The sequence below is a fragment of the Helobdella robusta genome, assembly GCF_000326865.2.
Source record: "Helobdella robusta unplaced genomic scaffold HELROscaffold_13, whole genome shotgun sequence".
NCBI lineage: Eukaryota > Metazoa > Annelida > Clitellata > Rhynchobdellida > Glossiphoniidae > Helobdella > Helobdella robusta.
Genome location: NW_008703718.1, coordinates 4,187,501 through 4,202,149, shown reverse-complemented (window position 1 = coordinate 4,202,149; position 14,649 = coordinate 4,187,501). Strand labels below are relative to the sequence as shown.

The 14,649-nt window shown below is 32.6% G+C and overlaps 2 protein-coding genes across 2 annotated transcripts; one reads left to right on the top strand and one right to left on the bottom strand.

Annotated features, from left to right (window-relative positions):
* Nucleotides 1–1,319: 1,319 nt before the first annotated feature.
* Nucleotides 1,320–9,763, top strand: HELRODRAFT_190561 (hypothetical protein; the record flags this gene model as incomplete). Its single annotated transcript, XM_009014425.1, has 23 exons — nt 1,320–1,386; nt 1,736–1,818; nt 2,061–2,182; nt 2,435–2,561; nt 2,696–2,801; nt 3,144–3,238; nt 3,380–3,491; nt 3,719–3,816; nt 4,239–4,444; nt 4,647–4,754; nt 5,094–5,227; nt 5,366–5,577; nt 5,887–6,429; nt 6,585–6,737; nt 6,892–7,077; nt 7,323–7,442; nt 7,627–7,788; nt 7,908–8,023; nt 8,140–8,214; nt 8,352–8,544; nt 8,722–8,872; nt 9,100–9,288; nt 9,457–9,763. 23 exons carry the CDS (start codon nt 1,320–1,322, stop codon nt 9,477–9,479), a joined length of 3,381 nt encoding a protein of 1,126 aa, XP_009012673.1. The 3' UTR covers nt 9,480–9,763.
* Nucleotides 9,764–10,395: 632 nt separating this feature from the next.
* On the bottom strand, nt 10,396–11,232 carry HELRODRAFT_73742 (hypothetical protein; the record flags this gene model as incomplete). Its single annotated transcript, XM_009014424.1, has 1 exon — nt 10,396–11,232. One exon carries the CDS (start codon nt 11,230–11,232, stop codon nt 10,396–10,398), a length of 837 nt encoding a protein of 278 aa, XP_009012672.1.
* Nucleotides 11,233–14,649: the final 3,417 nt, after the last annotated feature.

Sequence of the window (14,649 nt, the reverse complement as noted above, 5' to 3'; positions counted from 1 at the left end):
GATATATATATATATATATATATATATATATATATATATATATATATATATATATATATATACTACTTGCAGTTTGTTATTCAATGAAACTTTATAAAAAAAATTCTTATTTTATTTCGTTTTCTGTACATTTTAATCGTAATGAAATTGATGATGTAATTAATCAATGTGTCATTAGCGGATATCTGAATCATATTTTTTTTCATTTTAAAGTATTCCAATGTTTTATAACCATGCGTAAATGAGAACGTTAATTGATTAATTGATTGATTGTTTAATTAATTATTCAGTCGATGAAGATTATGGTGATGATATATCATTTATATATCAGAGACTTCTTTTATTCGCATATTCGTAGAAGTTATTATTACCGGCTAGTTATATATTTTTTCCCATTTAAATTCGAAATGTGATGAGTGCATATATCCATTTTGTTTACAAATTATGTATATATATATATATATATATATATATATATATATATATACATACATACATATATGTACACGTACATATATGTAGGTTGATAAATTGTTTGTATTTACCGTTGTTTTTAACTTCCTAGATCAACTTATTTGATAATGAAATGAATAAAAATTGGATCTAAATAGTATGGCGTCTGTTTTGTTTTTAAATAAAATTAATTAATTCTAATTAATTCTACAAATAAGGAAATTATTCGTTCGTTTTTTGTTCTTTAATCGTAATATTTCCTTTTCAATGATTGGAGTTCTACAAGGTATTTTTGGACAGTTGCTTGAGTTTCGCGTTAAATCATTTTTTTCATACTTCAATGAATAGGCTGCTGATAGGTGTGAGATATCTGAGATTAAAATGGGAGTTTGATTGAAAGTTTTGCGTGGCAAACAACTAATGTCATCACAACAACTTTTGAATGCCTCTCTTGAACGCTGTTCACTCGTTTGTTGAGATGTTTCAGAATGAGATGCAACTATTGGTAAAGTTCTAAACTTGAGTCGTTTGGCACTTGTTATGCTATCTTTAAGAGCCAATGATTTGGAGAAAGTTAATTTGCGTTTGGAACTGTACGCACAATATCTTAGCCGGAATTCTTCGACGAATGATTTTCTTAATTTTGTAATCGAATCATAATATAACGTACAAAATCTACTTATGTTAACAAATTTAGATATCTCCTCTGCTCTAACGTCCTAGCCAAATTAATTTTATTACAGATTTTCAGTCGGGTGGTTTATTTCATTTTAATGTGAGATAAAATAATACAATATTCCAGATATACCATTCAAGAACTTTAAAATTTAACCGAATATGGTTAAAATGTTGTAAAATATGAATAAATGATTCGAATATTTCTCGATGAAAGCATCATTAACATCACTCATGTTTTGATCATCGAGCTAGCAGGTAGGCAACAGCGAGCAAGCAGTGCAAATAGTTTGTTTTGTAAATTTTCTTTGAAAATAGTTTTTAATTTAATTTGTTATTCTGTTAGTCCTACGTAGTATGTAAAATCTTCATTGAGATGCCAATATTTTCGACAAAAGTTTAAGAAGCTTTTGAAAATTTACGTTAACTTCGAGCTAAAAAAAAAGATTAATAATATAATAAATTCATAGTACAAACATTTACGGGAGATAAAAACAAGATTATTTACGTAACCGAAACTTTGAAATGTCTACCCTACAATGCCGCATTCAATTTTTGGATGACACCAATCCTTTCAACACCACAAACTTTCCCGAACCAACCAAAGCCCCTACCTACACCTTCCTAACCAACATACCACTGCTCAACCAAATCGCTGGAGTAAAAAGATTACTGAAGGCACCTCACAAAGTAATTGTTCTCATTTGTTTTTATAAACACAGCAAAACAGTTTGAACATTAACTAGGAGATCTGTGTATCGAGTTTGTCTCAACAAGTAGTTGGTCAGTGATCTGAATGAATGTTTGAGTCTTTCCTCCCGTGCCAAATGTTTATTTGTGCGTTGTTTCGCAAGTGAATCTTTAAAAATACTTAAAATTATTTTTTTATTACGACTCTCGCAAATAACTAGATACGTTGATAACACTTTCAGTTGGAAGACTGCACACTGCAACTGTATAGGTGCGAGGGATCGTCACACGAGTATGCATCCTATCTGGACCTCGATACTCCACTCGAAGAACAATCGGAAGAGTTGGAAGGATTCATGGAAAGGTTTGTATGAGTGTCTGTTTATGTGTGTTTGTTTATGTATGTTTGTTTATGTGTGTTTGTTTATGTGTGTTTGTTTGTGTGTGTATGGCTTTGATATAATCGAACTAATATGTCACTAACAACATGTGAATTTAATAATATTAGTTTAAGAGTAGTTGATGATATTCATCGTAATAATTATGTTTTAACTTTTTTGAACTGTTTTGAAACGTAAAATATAAAAATATTATAACATGATTTTTTCAACTGAAGCAAAAAAAGTTCGTTGATTTTACGAACGCAAATAACGGTACGTGTTCACACGATCATAGAAAGATTGCTGAACTCATCGGGCAGAGAGCTGAGAAGAGCTCTCTTCTCTCTCAAACAACTTTTCCAAGTAAATAAAAAACTAATTTTTTGTAATTATTTTATTTTAATTAACATGATTAACTATCTATAATTATAATAATATAATTTAGCTTTGAGTATTTTTAAATTTAATTTTTTTTTAATTAAAATCGCTGCCACCAGGATGATAAAGATCTGGTGCACCAGTTTGCAAACAGTGATGGCCTGGACTGTTTAATAAAAGTCGGTGATGAAACTGATGCTAACTATCAAAATTATATTCTCAGAGGTCTTTAAAGATACCTTTAACATTCGCATCTGCAGTATTTATTCATATGAATACGTAACGTTTACACACATTAAGCTATAACTAACTACATACATAGCAATTACATCATATTACAATTACATAACGTTACATATACATCACATTTCAATTACATCACATCACATTAAAATTACATCACATTGCAATTGCATCAATTTACAGTTACATCACATTACAGTTACGTCACATTACAATTACAACACATTGCATTTACATCAAGTTACCATTAAATCACATTACAGTTACATCACGTTTCAACATTACATCACATTAAAACATTACACTATCATTGCATGTAATTAGCCATCGGGCAAGTGATGTTGTACGTGGATGGTATGAATGGAATCGTAAATCATAACGAAACAATACAGTGGCTCTATTCTTTACTCTCATCTAAGGTTTGATTGGCTTTCATTTTGTTTAAATTACTTAATTTATTTTTTTTGTCAAATTATTATTTATTTCAATCAATTTTTTATCCCCGAGCAATAAACTCAGTTTTAATCTTAAAACTTTATTTTACTATCCACAACACATAGTCAGCTCAAGTCTCGAAAACCGCTATTAAGTTGTTGTTGGTCTTTGTGGAATATAACGAAACGAACGTCAACTTTTTACTGAAAGCTGTCAACACGGCAGATTGTGGAAAGGGTTGGTTCTGTATGTCGCATACATACATGCTTGTGTGTGTGTGTATGTGTGTTTGTATGTGTGTATGCTTGTACACGTTTATGTATATGTAAGTCTGTTTGTATGCATGTATCAGCTGCGCCTATGTCTTATTCACTTTTATAAGCATATTTGTGAAATTTGTGAAATAATATTTGGCAAATTAAAACTTACACGCCTACTTATAAAAAAATTTTTCATTTGCAAAGGCAACAAAGCTTGGAAGAGGGTGATCGACATTCTGTCGGATCAGGATGGAAACGATGATGTGGAGTTGAAAATCTTCGCCATGACCCTCATCAACAGGGTCCCAATTCTTTTGTCCTCCTCCAATTTTTTTGCCATTTGATAACATTTATTCATTGCTGTTACAAGCAAAACTTCAGTTATTTAAAAATTAGCTGACCAAATGTTTTTTTAATTACTTTAATAGTCTATAAACTTATCAAAAATTTTATCAATCGCCATAAATCATTTACTCAATTAATCAAGCAATCAATCAAACCATTAATCATATCATCAATCAACACACCAACCAACCAACCAATCAAATTGTCAATCAACACACCAACCAACCAACCAACCAACCAACCAATCAACCAACCAATCAATCAAATCGTCAATCAACACACCAACCAACCAATCAAATCATCAATCAACACACCAACCAACCAATCAAATCATCAATCAACAAATCAACACACCAACCATCCAATCAATCAACGTCAGACCCTCAACGGCATTCCAGACCAGGACACGTACTACGACGTTGTGGATTCCCTGGAAGAGCAGGGTCTCGAATCTATCATTAGAAGGAACCTAGAGGATAAAAATTGTGATCCTGAATTTGCGGAACAGTTGAACACTTACGAAACTGTCCTCAGCAGTGAAGATGGCAACGCAACTGAAAATCTGGCAAACATCGTCAACATTAGGTGGGTACTTTGTGGTAGATGAAATACATTTTATCTTTTTGAGCTATTTTTGCTGTTATTTCGTAATTTTGTCGTTTAAATGATTTTAATTTGCCGCCCAAAACTAATTATTGGCAGTATTTGGTTATTAATGTTTCATTTTTTTATTCAACATCATCATCGCCATCATCATCTTCTTTTTCTTCATCGTCATCATCACCAGACAGTCGTTAAGGAAGAGACGAGATGAATCGATGCTGCGTAGGAGGAGCAGACGATTTAGTACCGGAAGTGCATTCGACGAAACATTCAAACCTACCGGAAATAAAGGGTGAGTTTTGTTTGAAATTTTTCTTAATAATTTAAATGGATTGCGGAATCAAAAAAGACGCTTCGAACTTATTTTCTTTTATTAATCAAATGCACTATTAGCAAGCGATCCCAGAAAATATATTATGCTAATGAATTTGTGTATGTGATTTATTAATTAAAATTATTATGTTAATGAGTCTGTGCACATGGCCCTATCAACTATCAAACAAACTTTTAGGTTGAAACATCAAGCCGCATTAGTGAAAATCTGAAAAGAGCTTAAAATAAATATTTTTTCTTTCAAGACAACACAAACATAACAAAGTGATATAACTCGCTATAAATATTTTCGCAACAGACAACAAAAACATCAAAACGAACAACTATCAACACGATATGCACGGCAGCCGAAATCCTCAAGTAACAACAGCCTCTCATCAAACAAAAAGTGGATGCTCTACAAAATATCCAAACACGGCGGTGACGATGACGGTGAGGAATGATTTGTTTTGTTGTGCTGGTGATGTTGCTTGCTAATGATGACATAAATATTCAAAAAGATGTAACGATATTTATATTCACCAAACTTAACGTATAATTCAATCCAATTCTGCACAAATACCTCAAAAGAGAGCCAACAGCAAGAGTCAGGTGACGATGAAGATGATGACGACAACAAACAAGGCGGACTGGGAAGTCTTCTTAGCAAGGCCAAACAATCGCTGGGTGCCAAAAAAGTAGCAAGAGGTCCCACCGTTCCAAAACTACCCCCAAAGTCAGAGGCGGATTTGCAGTGGGAACAGATTGAGAAGAGCATGAAGAGGCCTTTGAAAATTAAAAATGTTCGTCATGTTTATGACTGACAACATTATTAATATTTTATTCATATTAGTCTCCTTTTGTCAAAAATTATTTGTTTAATGATTACGAATTATTTTTATTATTAATTTGCTTTGTTTTATCGGTCGTAATTGTTATAATCAGGCCTATATAGATTATATTATTTATTCAACTATTTCAATTCACTTGCTTTTTAAATTTATTTAAAACCTTTCCCTCCGATTGTTCAAAGTATGCTCCATACCAAAGTGTACGTTACATTTTACATCTTAACTATTTTCATTAAAATAATGCAAACCAAATGTCCGAAGGTTGATTTCACGGAGTTGACGGAAGCGGATGAAGTTGATTACGTATCCATCCAACCAGGAGTGGCCAATTCATCGTTAGGACCCTTACCACTTGGTCCTCCGCCATTCAACATGATGGGTGGATTGCCTCCACTACCACCACCACTACCACCACCACTACCTCCACTTTCAGGAGGGCACGGACCTCCTCCTCCTCCTTTGCTACCCCCTGCTTTATCTTTCAACAGTTTGCCTCCTCCACCACCACCATTAATGGGTGGCTTGCCCCCACCTCCACCACCACCATTAATGGGTGGCTTACCACCACCGCCTCCATTATTTGGTGGATTAGCACCCCCACCCCTTTCGCATGATAACAAACCAGCTGCTAAAAAGACAATAAAATTGCATTGGAAGGAAGCGAACGCCAGTTATGTTCTTCCGTCTGGCAAACAATCCGACACGTTTTGGACGAGTGTGGTGAAAGAATTGGGACCCGTCAAAGTTGATTCAGAAAAAGTGGAACAATTGTTTGCTTCAAAAACTGTAGAATTAAAAACAAAGGTTTGCTCTGCACTGTTTTCATATTGCTTGAAAAGTTTCAATTATTTTGCACTTTTAAGTTTCGGCCATTTTTCAACTTGTGTTTTTAATTTGAAATGGCTGTTTAAGACATTAGTCGTTTTTCATTGAAAAATTAATATGATTATTATTTAAAGAAACAAGAAGGCGCCAAAAAGGAACTTGCCATTTTGGATCCCAAACGATCAAACGTCATCAACATCGGCCTCACTGCTCTGCCGCCACCGCGGACCATCAAGACGGCCATCTTGAAAATGGATTCTGCCATCCTGAATAGAGAAGTTATAGAGGTTGACACGCTTTTCTTTTTTATTCCAATTACTTTTTAGTAATTTTATCAGCAATAAATATGTCCGTAATTGAGAAGCTTTCTTTAGATGAGTTTTCCAAGTTTACTTTTCAAGTACTTGAAGTTTCTATCTGATATCTACTTGAACTTTGCAGAAACTGCTGAACACTATGATTCCGACGGAGGACGAAAAGACAAGAATACTTGATGCCCAAAAGCAGAACCCAGAGCTGACTTTAGGAAATGCGGAACAGTTCTGTCTGACACTCAGCTCCATTTCCAACCTGAATGATCGACTGAAGTTGTGGCTGTTCAAACTGGATTTCGATACCATAGAAAATGTTAGTAAATCTGCATCTTTTATGAGTGATACAAAAATTTCTCGTATTTTAAATGACTCTTGATAAAAAATTAAAATTTGTGTTGCTTCTTATACTCTTAAAATTATTTAATTTCATTTAAATAACTAATAACTTATAACAGCGCTGAATTCGAATCTTTAAATTACAAAAATAATTTTTTTATATAAAACTTTTTATTTTCCTATTTGTTAACCTTTCTTCTTTCATAATTGAACTTCAACCAGGAAATAGCAGAACCTATGTACGATTTGAAGCAGGGCATCGAAGAACTAAGGAAAAGTAAGGCCCTCAAACAAATTCTCGCAACCATGCTCACTATTGGAAACTTTCTCAACGGCTCCGAGGTCGATATTTTCCCTTCACATACGATAACTTTATACAACTTATTGCATTTTTTATTGGTGTTAGGTTTAAATTGTACAATATTAACTGATTTAAATATTTTCATGTTTTAAATTTAGAGTTTATGAAAAAATTTAGTTAAAGTTCACCAATATTATTAATTTGTTTTGTACTCTCATCCATTAGGTTAAAGGTTTCACGATTGAGTACCTTTCGAAAATTCCAGAGATCAAGGATACAGTGCACAAACATTCGCTGCTCTATCACCTCTGCAACGTTATACTCGATCAATTTCACGACACCACCGATCTATTTTCCGAAATTGGGTCAATATCCCGGTGTTCAAAGGTTAATTCTTTTGTCTGAATTTATTTTCATCAAATTTTAAACAACTACTCCGTTATTTCAACATTTCAAAACACATAAAAAAAACAATTTAATTAAGATTTTATTTAATTATTTTTTAGGTTGATTGGGACGAAATGCTCTCCAAATTATCCAAACTGGAAAGTGACTGCAAGTTATCATGGGAAAACCTGAACATCATCATCAAGAATGATCCTGGTGCAAACGCTAAGAATAAGTTATTCGCTTGCTCTTCTAATTATTTGCTATTAATAATATAAATTATCTTTTTAAAAATCAGTTTTGATACTGCATCTACTTGAAACTTATCTCAACATTAGTGTCATTCTTCAGATTATCCGACTTTCTATTTGAATGCGCTGAGCGTATCGTCATATTGAAATTTATCCTCAAACGACTCATGAACAGGTTCCTACACTTCTTATTTCAAAATCATTTGTAGTTTAACTTTTCAAATATAATCTAATAGACAATATGATCTCTTTGAAAAATATTATGAAAAGAGATCACGTTCCCATTGTAAGCAGACGAGCAAATTCCAACAGGTTCAGCAAATTTCTCCTCTACCTCGGTTACACTTCTGACGGAGCACGCGAGGTGAAGGTCACACCATTCTGTAAGGTCATCAGTGAGTTCGCCCTTGAATATCGAACCATGAGGGATAAGCTAATGCTTCAACGTGCCAAAAAAGTCAATGAGTCGGAGAGGAAAAAGACGAGGGGGAAGATGATTGTCGAAGTCGGCTCATTTGTTACTGCAAAGCTTTAATTTCAATGTTTAAAAATTTTACCTTTTGGTCGTTTTAATTTTTTTAACTTGTTAATGTCTGCTTTCAATACAAAATTTTATGTACTATCGTCGCAATTTTTGATCACATCAAATTAAAAAAAAACATTTTATCCCTGACTTTCACAGACGGATAAATTTGCAGCCAAAACACGGACCCTACCTCTGGAAAGGGAAAGAGACGCCGACTTGAAGATGCTACTCGGCAAGGGAATGTCAGACAACAGTACAAATTCGTTGCTTCTATCAGGTGTTAAGGCGAGGAAGAAGAACGTTCTAAGTACGTAGTGCTAAAGAAATAAATTGATTTTTGATTCGAAACATTTCTGTTCCTTAAGCTATCTTTAAAAAATATATAAAAGCAACGTAATTATACTTTACGCTGTGGATTGATTACTAATACGACCAAGTTACTAAGTACACTAAACTTATTGGCCAAAATATTTTCCTCCCATTACATGAAATTTGATGTAATCTCTTGTATATAATTGCAAACCTGAATGACAGACACAGCCCAGGCCAACACATTGCGTAGGCCATCACGAACGGGTAGCAAGCATACGACTGGACACGGCTCAGAGACAGAAGGGGTCGATGATATTTTAGAAGCTGTCGTCAAATCGGCCACAAAATCGAACGCCGACGCCGTCACGGGCAAGCCGGCGCAGAGGATTAAAACGTCGGAAAGGAAGTCTTGTAAGTTTGGATTGGTGAATGAAAAGAATAAATTTTCAATGTAACGTCCCGATACAAACCTAGATGCCATAAAAACGTAACAATAAATAAACAAAATCACTTGACCAATACTTAGCAATGTAGTCAGTGTAATTTATACTTAAGATTTATAAACTTTTTACATTACAGGGAGGAGTTACAATTATAATTAAAGACGAAAGCCGACCGACCGTATGGCAAAATTGTTGGTAGACCTCTCGATGAACGGGCTTATGAGCTGAGTCGGCTCTGAATGAATAAACAGAATATAAATTTCTCGTTATGAATGAATGTTGTTTCCGTCCCAGTATAATAAAATTTAATTTTTATTTTATTATAAACTAAATAAATTACTAATTAGTGATAAACAACGATTATGCCTGGCAAGGAATGAATGGTGTTGTTTGTTTTCAGTGCAGATTCTCAAGGACGTTAAAAATAATTAAAAATGATAATCAAATGTTAATATAGATTTAAGCCATATTTCAACTGAACAAAAATGATTTTAAAAATAACTGTAAAAAATCAGAAAATTAAAAAACTAACATAGAATCACCTAAATTTTATAGTGGTATAGAATGGTGATAAACCATTATTATTATTATTATTACCTGTGTATAAATTGATTATATACCCACTATCTACTAAAAATAAAGCTTGTGAGCGCTGGTACGTTATTCCACATCTTTATAAAACAAGTACACAACTGTATTAGCATAACGTACAAGTGTATTTGCGTACAGAGTTGTATCCATCAAGCAGTTTGTTTGAATGTAAATTATATAATTTAGCACGAGTTAACAAATGCAAATTTGACTTTGGCGGCTACTATTACAAAATAAAGTCGATGTACATATTTACAAATTGTAGGTAATATAAAAGTAAATCAAATAATAAGAAGACAAACAATAATACATATCATTAAATTAAATGATACAGCCACAAGTATTAACAACAACTACAAATGATTCATGTGATCATGAAAAATTTTTTCATTTACATTCAACAACGATGTTACATGGAAATATCCTACATATCTAAATCCCTAATGGATAGCCAATTCAGAAACTGCAGCCTAAAAAGGAACCATCATCTGCATGTGTACAAAGCACTCTTTAATAACTCATAGGAGGCATTTATAAGACCCCAGGACAACAGCGATCTTGAATAATTAACATGAAAACCTTTGAACATATTTTTGACACTCCTGTCCCTTTCGTTGAATACATGCTTGAAAGATTTGATGAACCCCGGGAAACTTCCTCCAACAGATGACTGCATGTATGTTTTTACAACATTCACTGGATAAAATATCGTGCTAATCACAGCTCCCAGTAGCCCTCCACTGACAAAATTGCTGAATATTTCATATGATTTTTTATCTGACTTTGGCAAAAATTTTTTGACTTCACCTCTGAATTGAAAAAAAATAACATTACTTGGACCATTTCTAAGAAGGATTGGTGTGAGTCCCCTGTAATATTCAGCAAAACCCAAACACCTCAACTCCCTGAAAGCATGTATCGTGTTTTTGTACTTTTCTTGATACGTTTTGTTTTGTAACAATGTTTGAATTCGTTCAAAAGGCATCAGCACAGCTTCCATGCAACCAGCCAACAGAGCAGATGCTGTATGGATGACAACTATTGGCATATCTGGATGTGTCTGCTCAAATTTTTTATTGAATTCCTCATACATCCCAAACATAATAGAAACCGATGTAGTTTTTTGAAGGAGTGGAGGTAGCACACCTCTGTACAATGTCCAATAGCCTTCAGATTTTAGCTGATTGAAAGCTGTCGTTGTGCTTATTCCTAATAACTGCTGTCGAAAGATTAGTTTGTTGATTGGAAATGTCAATAGAATGTTGACGTTGGCAGCTCCCCAGCCACAAACAAATTCTCTGTAGTCCCTTTTTTCACACATTTGTCCGGTTTCCAACTCTTTCATTTTGCCTGCATCTAATTGAAATCTGTTTTCCACCGCCACAATAGTCGTCATTTAGTCCTGAAAATTATAAATTGTGTGGATCTTAATCAAATTCTAAAATATTATTTATTATAAAATGTAACAACTAACTAAAAAGACTAAATAAATTAAAATAAACAAATTTTAATTTTTAAACATCCTTCTTACTGACCTTACTTAATTAGTTAATTAATCTTACTAATCAAATAAATAAAACATCAAATAAAAACTCAAGCTGAAAAAAAAACATTTTGAGGTTCATGCCAGCCATGAAAAAAAACAAATTGACTTTATTTTAAAAATTTTAATCTGGAATGAGGTTTGTGATGGGTGAATGATAATAAATGTATTCAATCATTTTTGCATAATTGCCGATAAAAAAATGAACATACCGACGAAGGATTAGGTTGACAACTTGATATAAAAAAACACTGACATCGACCATTTAGTTTAAAGTTGCAATTCAAAAAAATTTTATGAAAAAAGTACATTAAATGGACAAAAAATTAAAAACGAACAAACTCTCTAGGACATCGGACCGAACCATACCATAGACTGCGAAAAATTGCTTCGCTCGTTTTAAACTATTCTTCTCCGCAAACAAAAGACAAGTAACTTTTCCATACATATAATTACATGTTTTAACCATATAATTAGAATAAATATAACGGCCTTCGCTCATTTTTGACGGTCGAGCAAGGAGCTTACTTCTGGAGGGGAATTGGAGGGTGATTTTTTATCGCCCAAGTCTAAAATTACGATCGTTTATTTACTAATTTCGGAATATTGCTTTTATTTAAAATGTTTTGAAAGGTGATACTAGATGCTGTTTTAGGATAGATATTGCAGTATGACGGTTTTTGCATTTTAAATTAAAAAAATTTTTTGTGAACCACTCTTCTAACACTTGACTCATTAACGATTAACTGTAACCGGTAAGGGTAACGTAACAACATTAACGACGACTAATTAGTAATTAAATTACTAAACTCTAATAATTAAGCTAAAACTAAACTACTAATTCTAATTACAATAAATAACAGATAACACTAACGAACATTAACAGATTAGACTTCTAGAGACTACCTACCACTACACTACTACATACTACAACTACTACACTAACAGCACTTGTTCCTAAAATCCTAAATCCTATTGCTTGATTGGTTGTAAAATTTTTACTTACAATGCTTAGGCCTGGGAATAAAGAATATATTTTTTAAAATAACTAATATTCAATGATTTTTGCTAGTTATTCAATTATGTGGATCATTTCATATAATTAGAATAATTTGTCGTGCTTGGATTATTGGCTTACGAAATTGCATGGATTTTAACGAGCAAGCTATATGAAATATTTACTTGCTTAAATATGCTTAAAACATTGTAGTAATTCTCTTTAATTTTATTAAATAAAATTATGATTTTATTAAATAAAATTATGTATTATTAAATTATTGTTGTTAATTTGAATATAAAAATTATACTTTTGGTCCTGTGAAATCCGGTGGTTTTTTTACTGAAGCCGAAGGTTGGCCTAGTAGGATTGAACTAAAGTCACCCTTTTTTACACTATTCGATCATGTTAAAAATTTGTTTGCTCATGAAATAAACGACCTAAATAGATCAAAATTGTTATTTGAACAACTATCTTCATTATATTCAATGAATATTTTACATTCTGCTGGTGCTCATAGAAATTATGGTTGCTGAAATCATACGTTGGCTTACTGCAGTGGCTTACTGGGTTTCATACAACAGTGTCATGGCGGTTTTCTTTACATATAATGCTTTAAATAAGTCAATATATTCATTTCACAATTATTTTTGTCAATATAAATAAAGAAATTGCTTTTGTCTGGTAAAATACAGTGGCCAAGTAAAGCCGTATGTTGGCTTAATCGGATTTTTTTTCCATATATAAAATACTATGAGATCAATAAATCAATCAATCAACCAATCAATCAACCAACCATTCATTCAATCAACTAATCAACCAACCATTCAATGAACCATATTTGAAAAATATTTGCAAGGCTTGTTCAAACTCGAACAAACACTTAACTGTACAGATCTACAAACAATTTCGAGATTTTAGTAAAGAAAGAAAAACACAATAGTTGCTTTTATTAAATCAAGAAATATCCAAAAATTTTATAACCAAATTAAAAAAACTAGAAACCAGTCAACATTTAATAAATAATTAAATAAATAAATAGACATTATTAAAAAGATTGTTCAAAAAGGTAAAATTTAGGGCGACGACGAGAATAAAATGTAGTTTGTTTTGTTGGTGTGGGGCTGTGAAGCGAAAACAAACACATCACAAAAAACTAGTAAAAAGTTGCAAGAATAGTAGTCAGTCACCTACCTACAATTAAATTACTCTCAGGGCCCTAGCTTACTTATAATCATTAACTCAACTCACCTACCTACAAATATGTTTTTCTACGTTTTTGGAATTTTACATGTTTTAGGTATTTTATTTTACATATTTCAGCGTTTTTATTTTACTTGAAACTTTTTAACTAATGTTAAGCTCTAGCCTACTTACGATTGTTCAACTCATCTCAATCCCTAATTTACCTACGAATTAAATTAAGTCTGGTAAAGAAAATAGAAAGTTGAAGAAAAACATAACAATAACGACACCGAATGAATGGATGTTGTGTATGTGTGTGTTTTATTGATGTATGTGTGTAAATGTGCGGGCGTGTACTCTCCAAAAACTTCTTCACTCACTACGGACGAACCTCCATTGCACCGACCATCATCTGACACGCATCGATGGAATGAATTTGACCGGATACTGAAAAACACTAAATTAAAAAAAAAATAATTCTTTAAAGTAAAAAAACAAGCCATTGGAAAAAAAGGCAACTTATCTTATCTACCTACTTCTCTGACTACTTCTACTTCTCCATCACTTGCGAGGTTCAGAGCGGATCTCAAGACCCATCTGTTTTCAAAATTCATTGAGGAGCGCTGTTGAACATCGCGGAAACAGCGCTTTATAAGCTGATTGATTGATTGATTGGATTGATTGATTGATTGATTGGATTGATTGATTGATTGATTGGATTGATTGATTGATTGATTGATTGATTGATTGATTGATTGATTGATTGGATTGATTGATTGATTGATTGATTGATTGATTGGTTGATTGATTGATTGATTGATTGATTGATTGATTGATTGATTGATTGATTGATTGATTGATTGATTGATTGATTGATTGATTGATTGATTGATTGATTGATTGATTGATTGATTGATTGATTGATTGATTGATTGATTGATTGATTGATTGATTGATTGATTGATTGATTGATTGATTGATTGATTGATTGATTGATTGATTGATTGATTGAT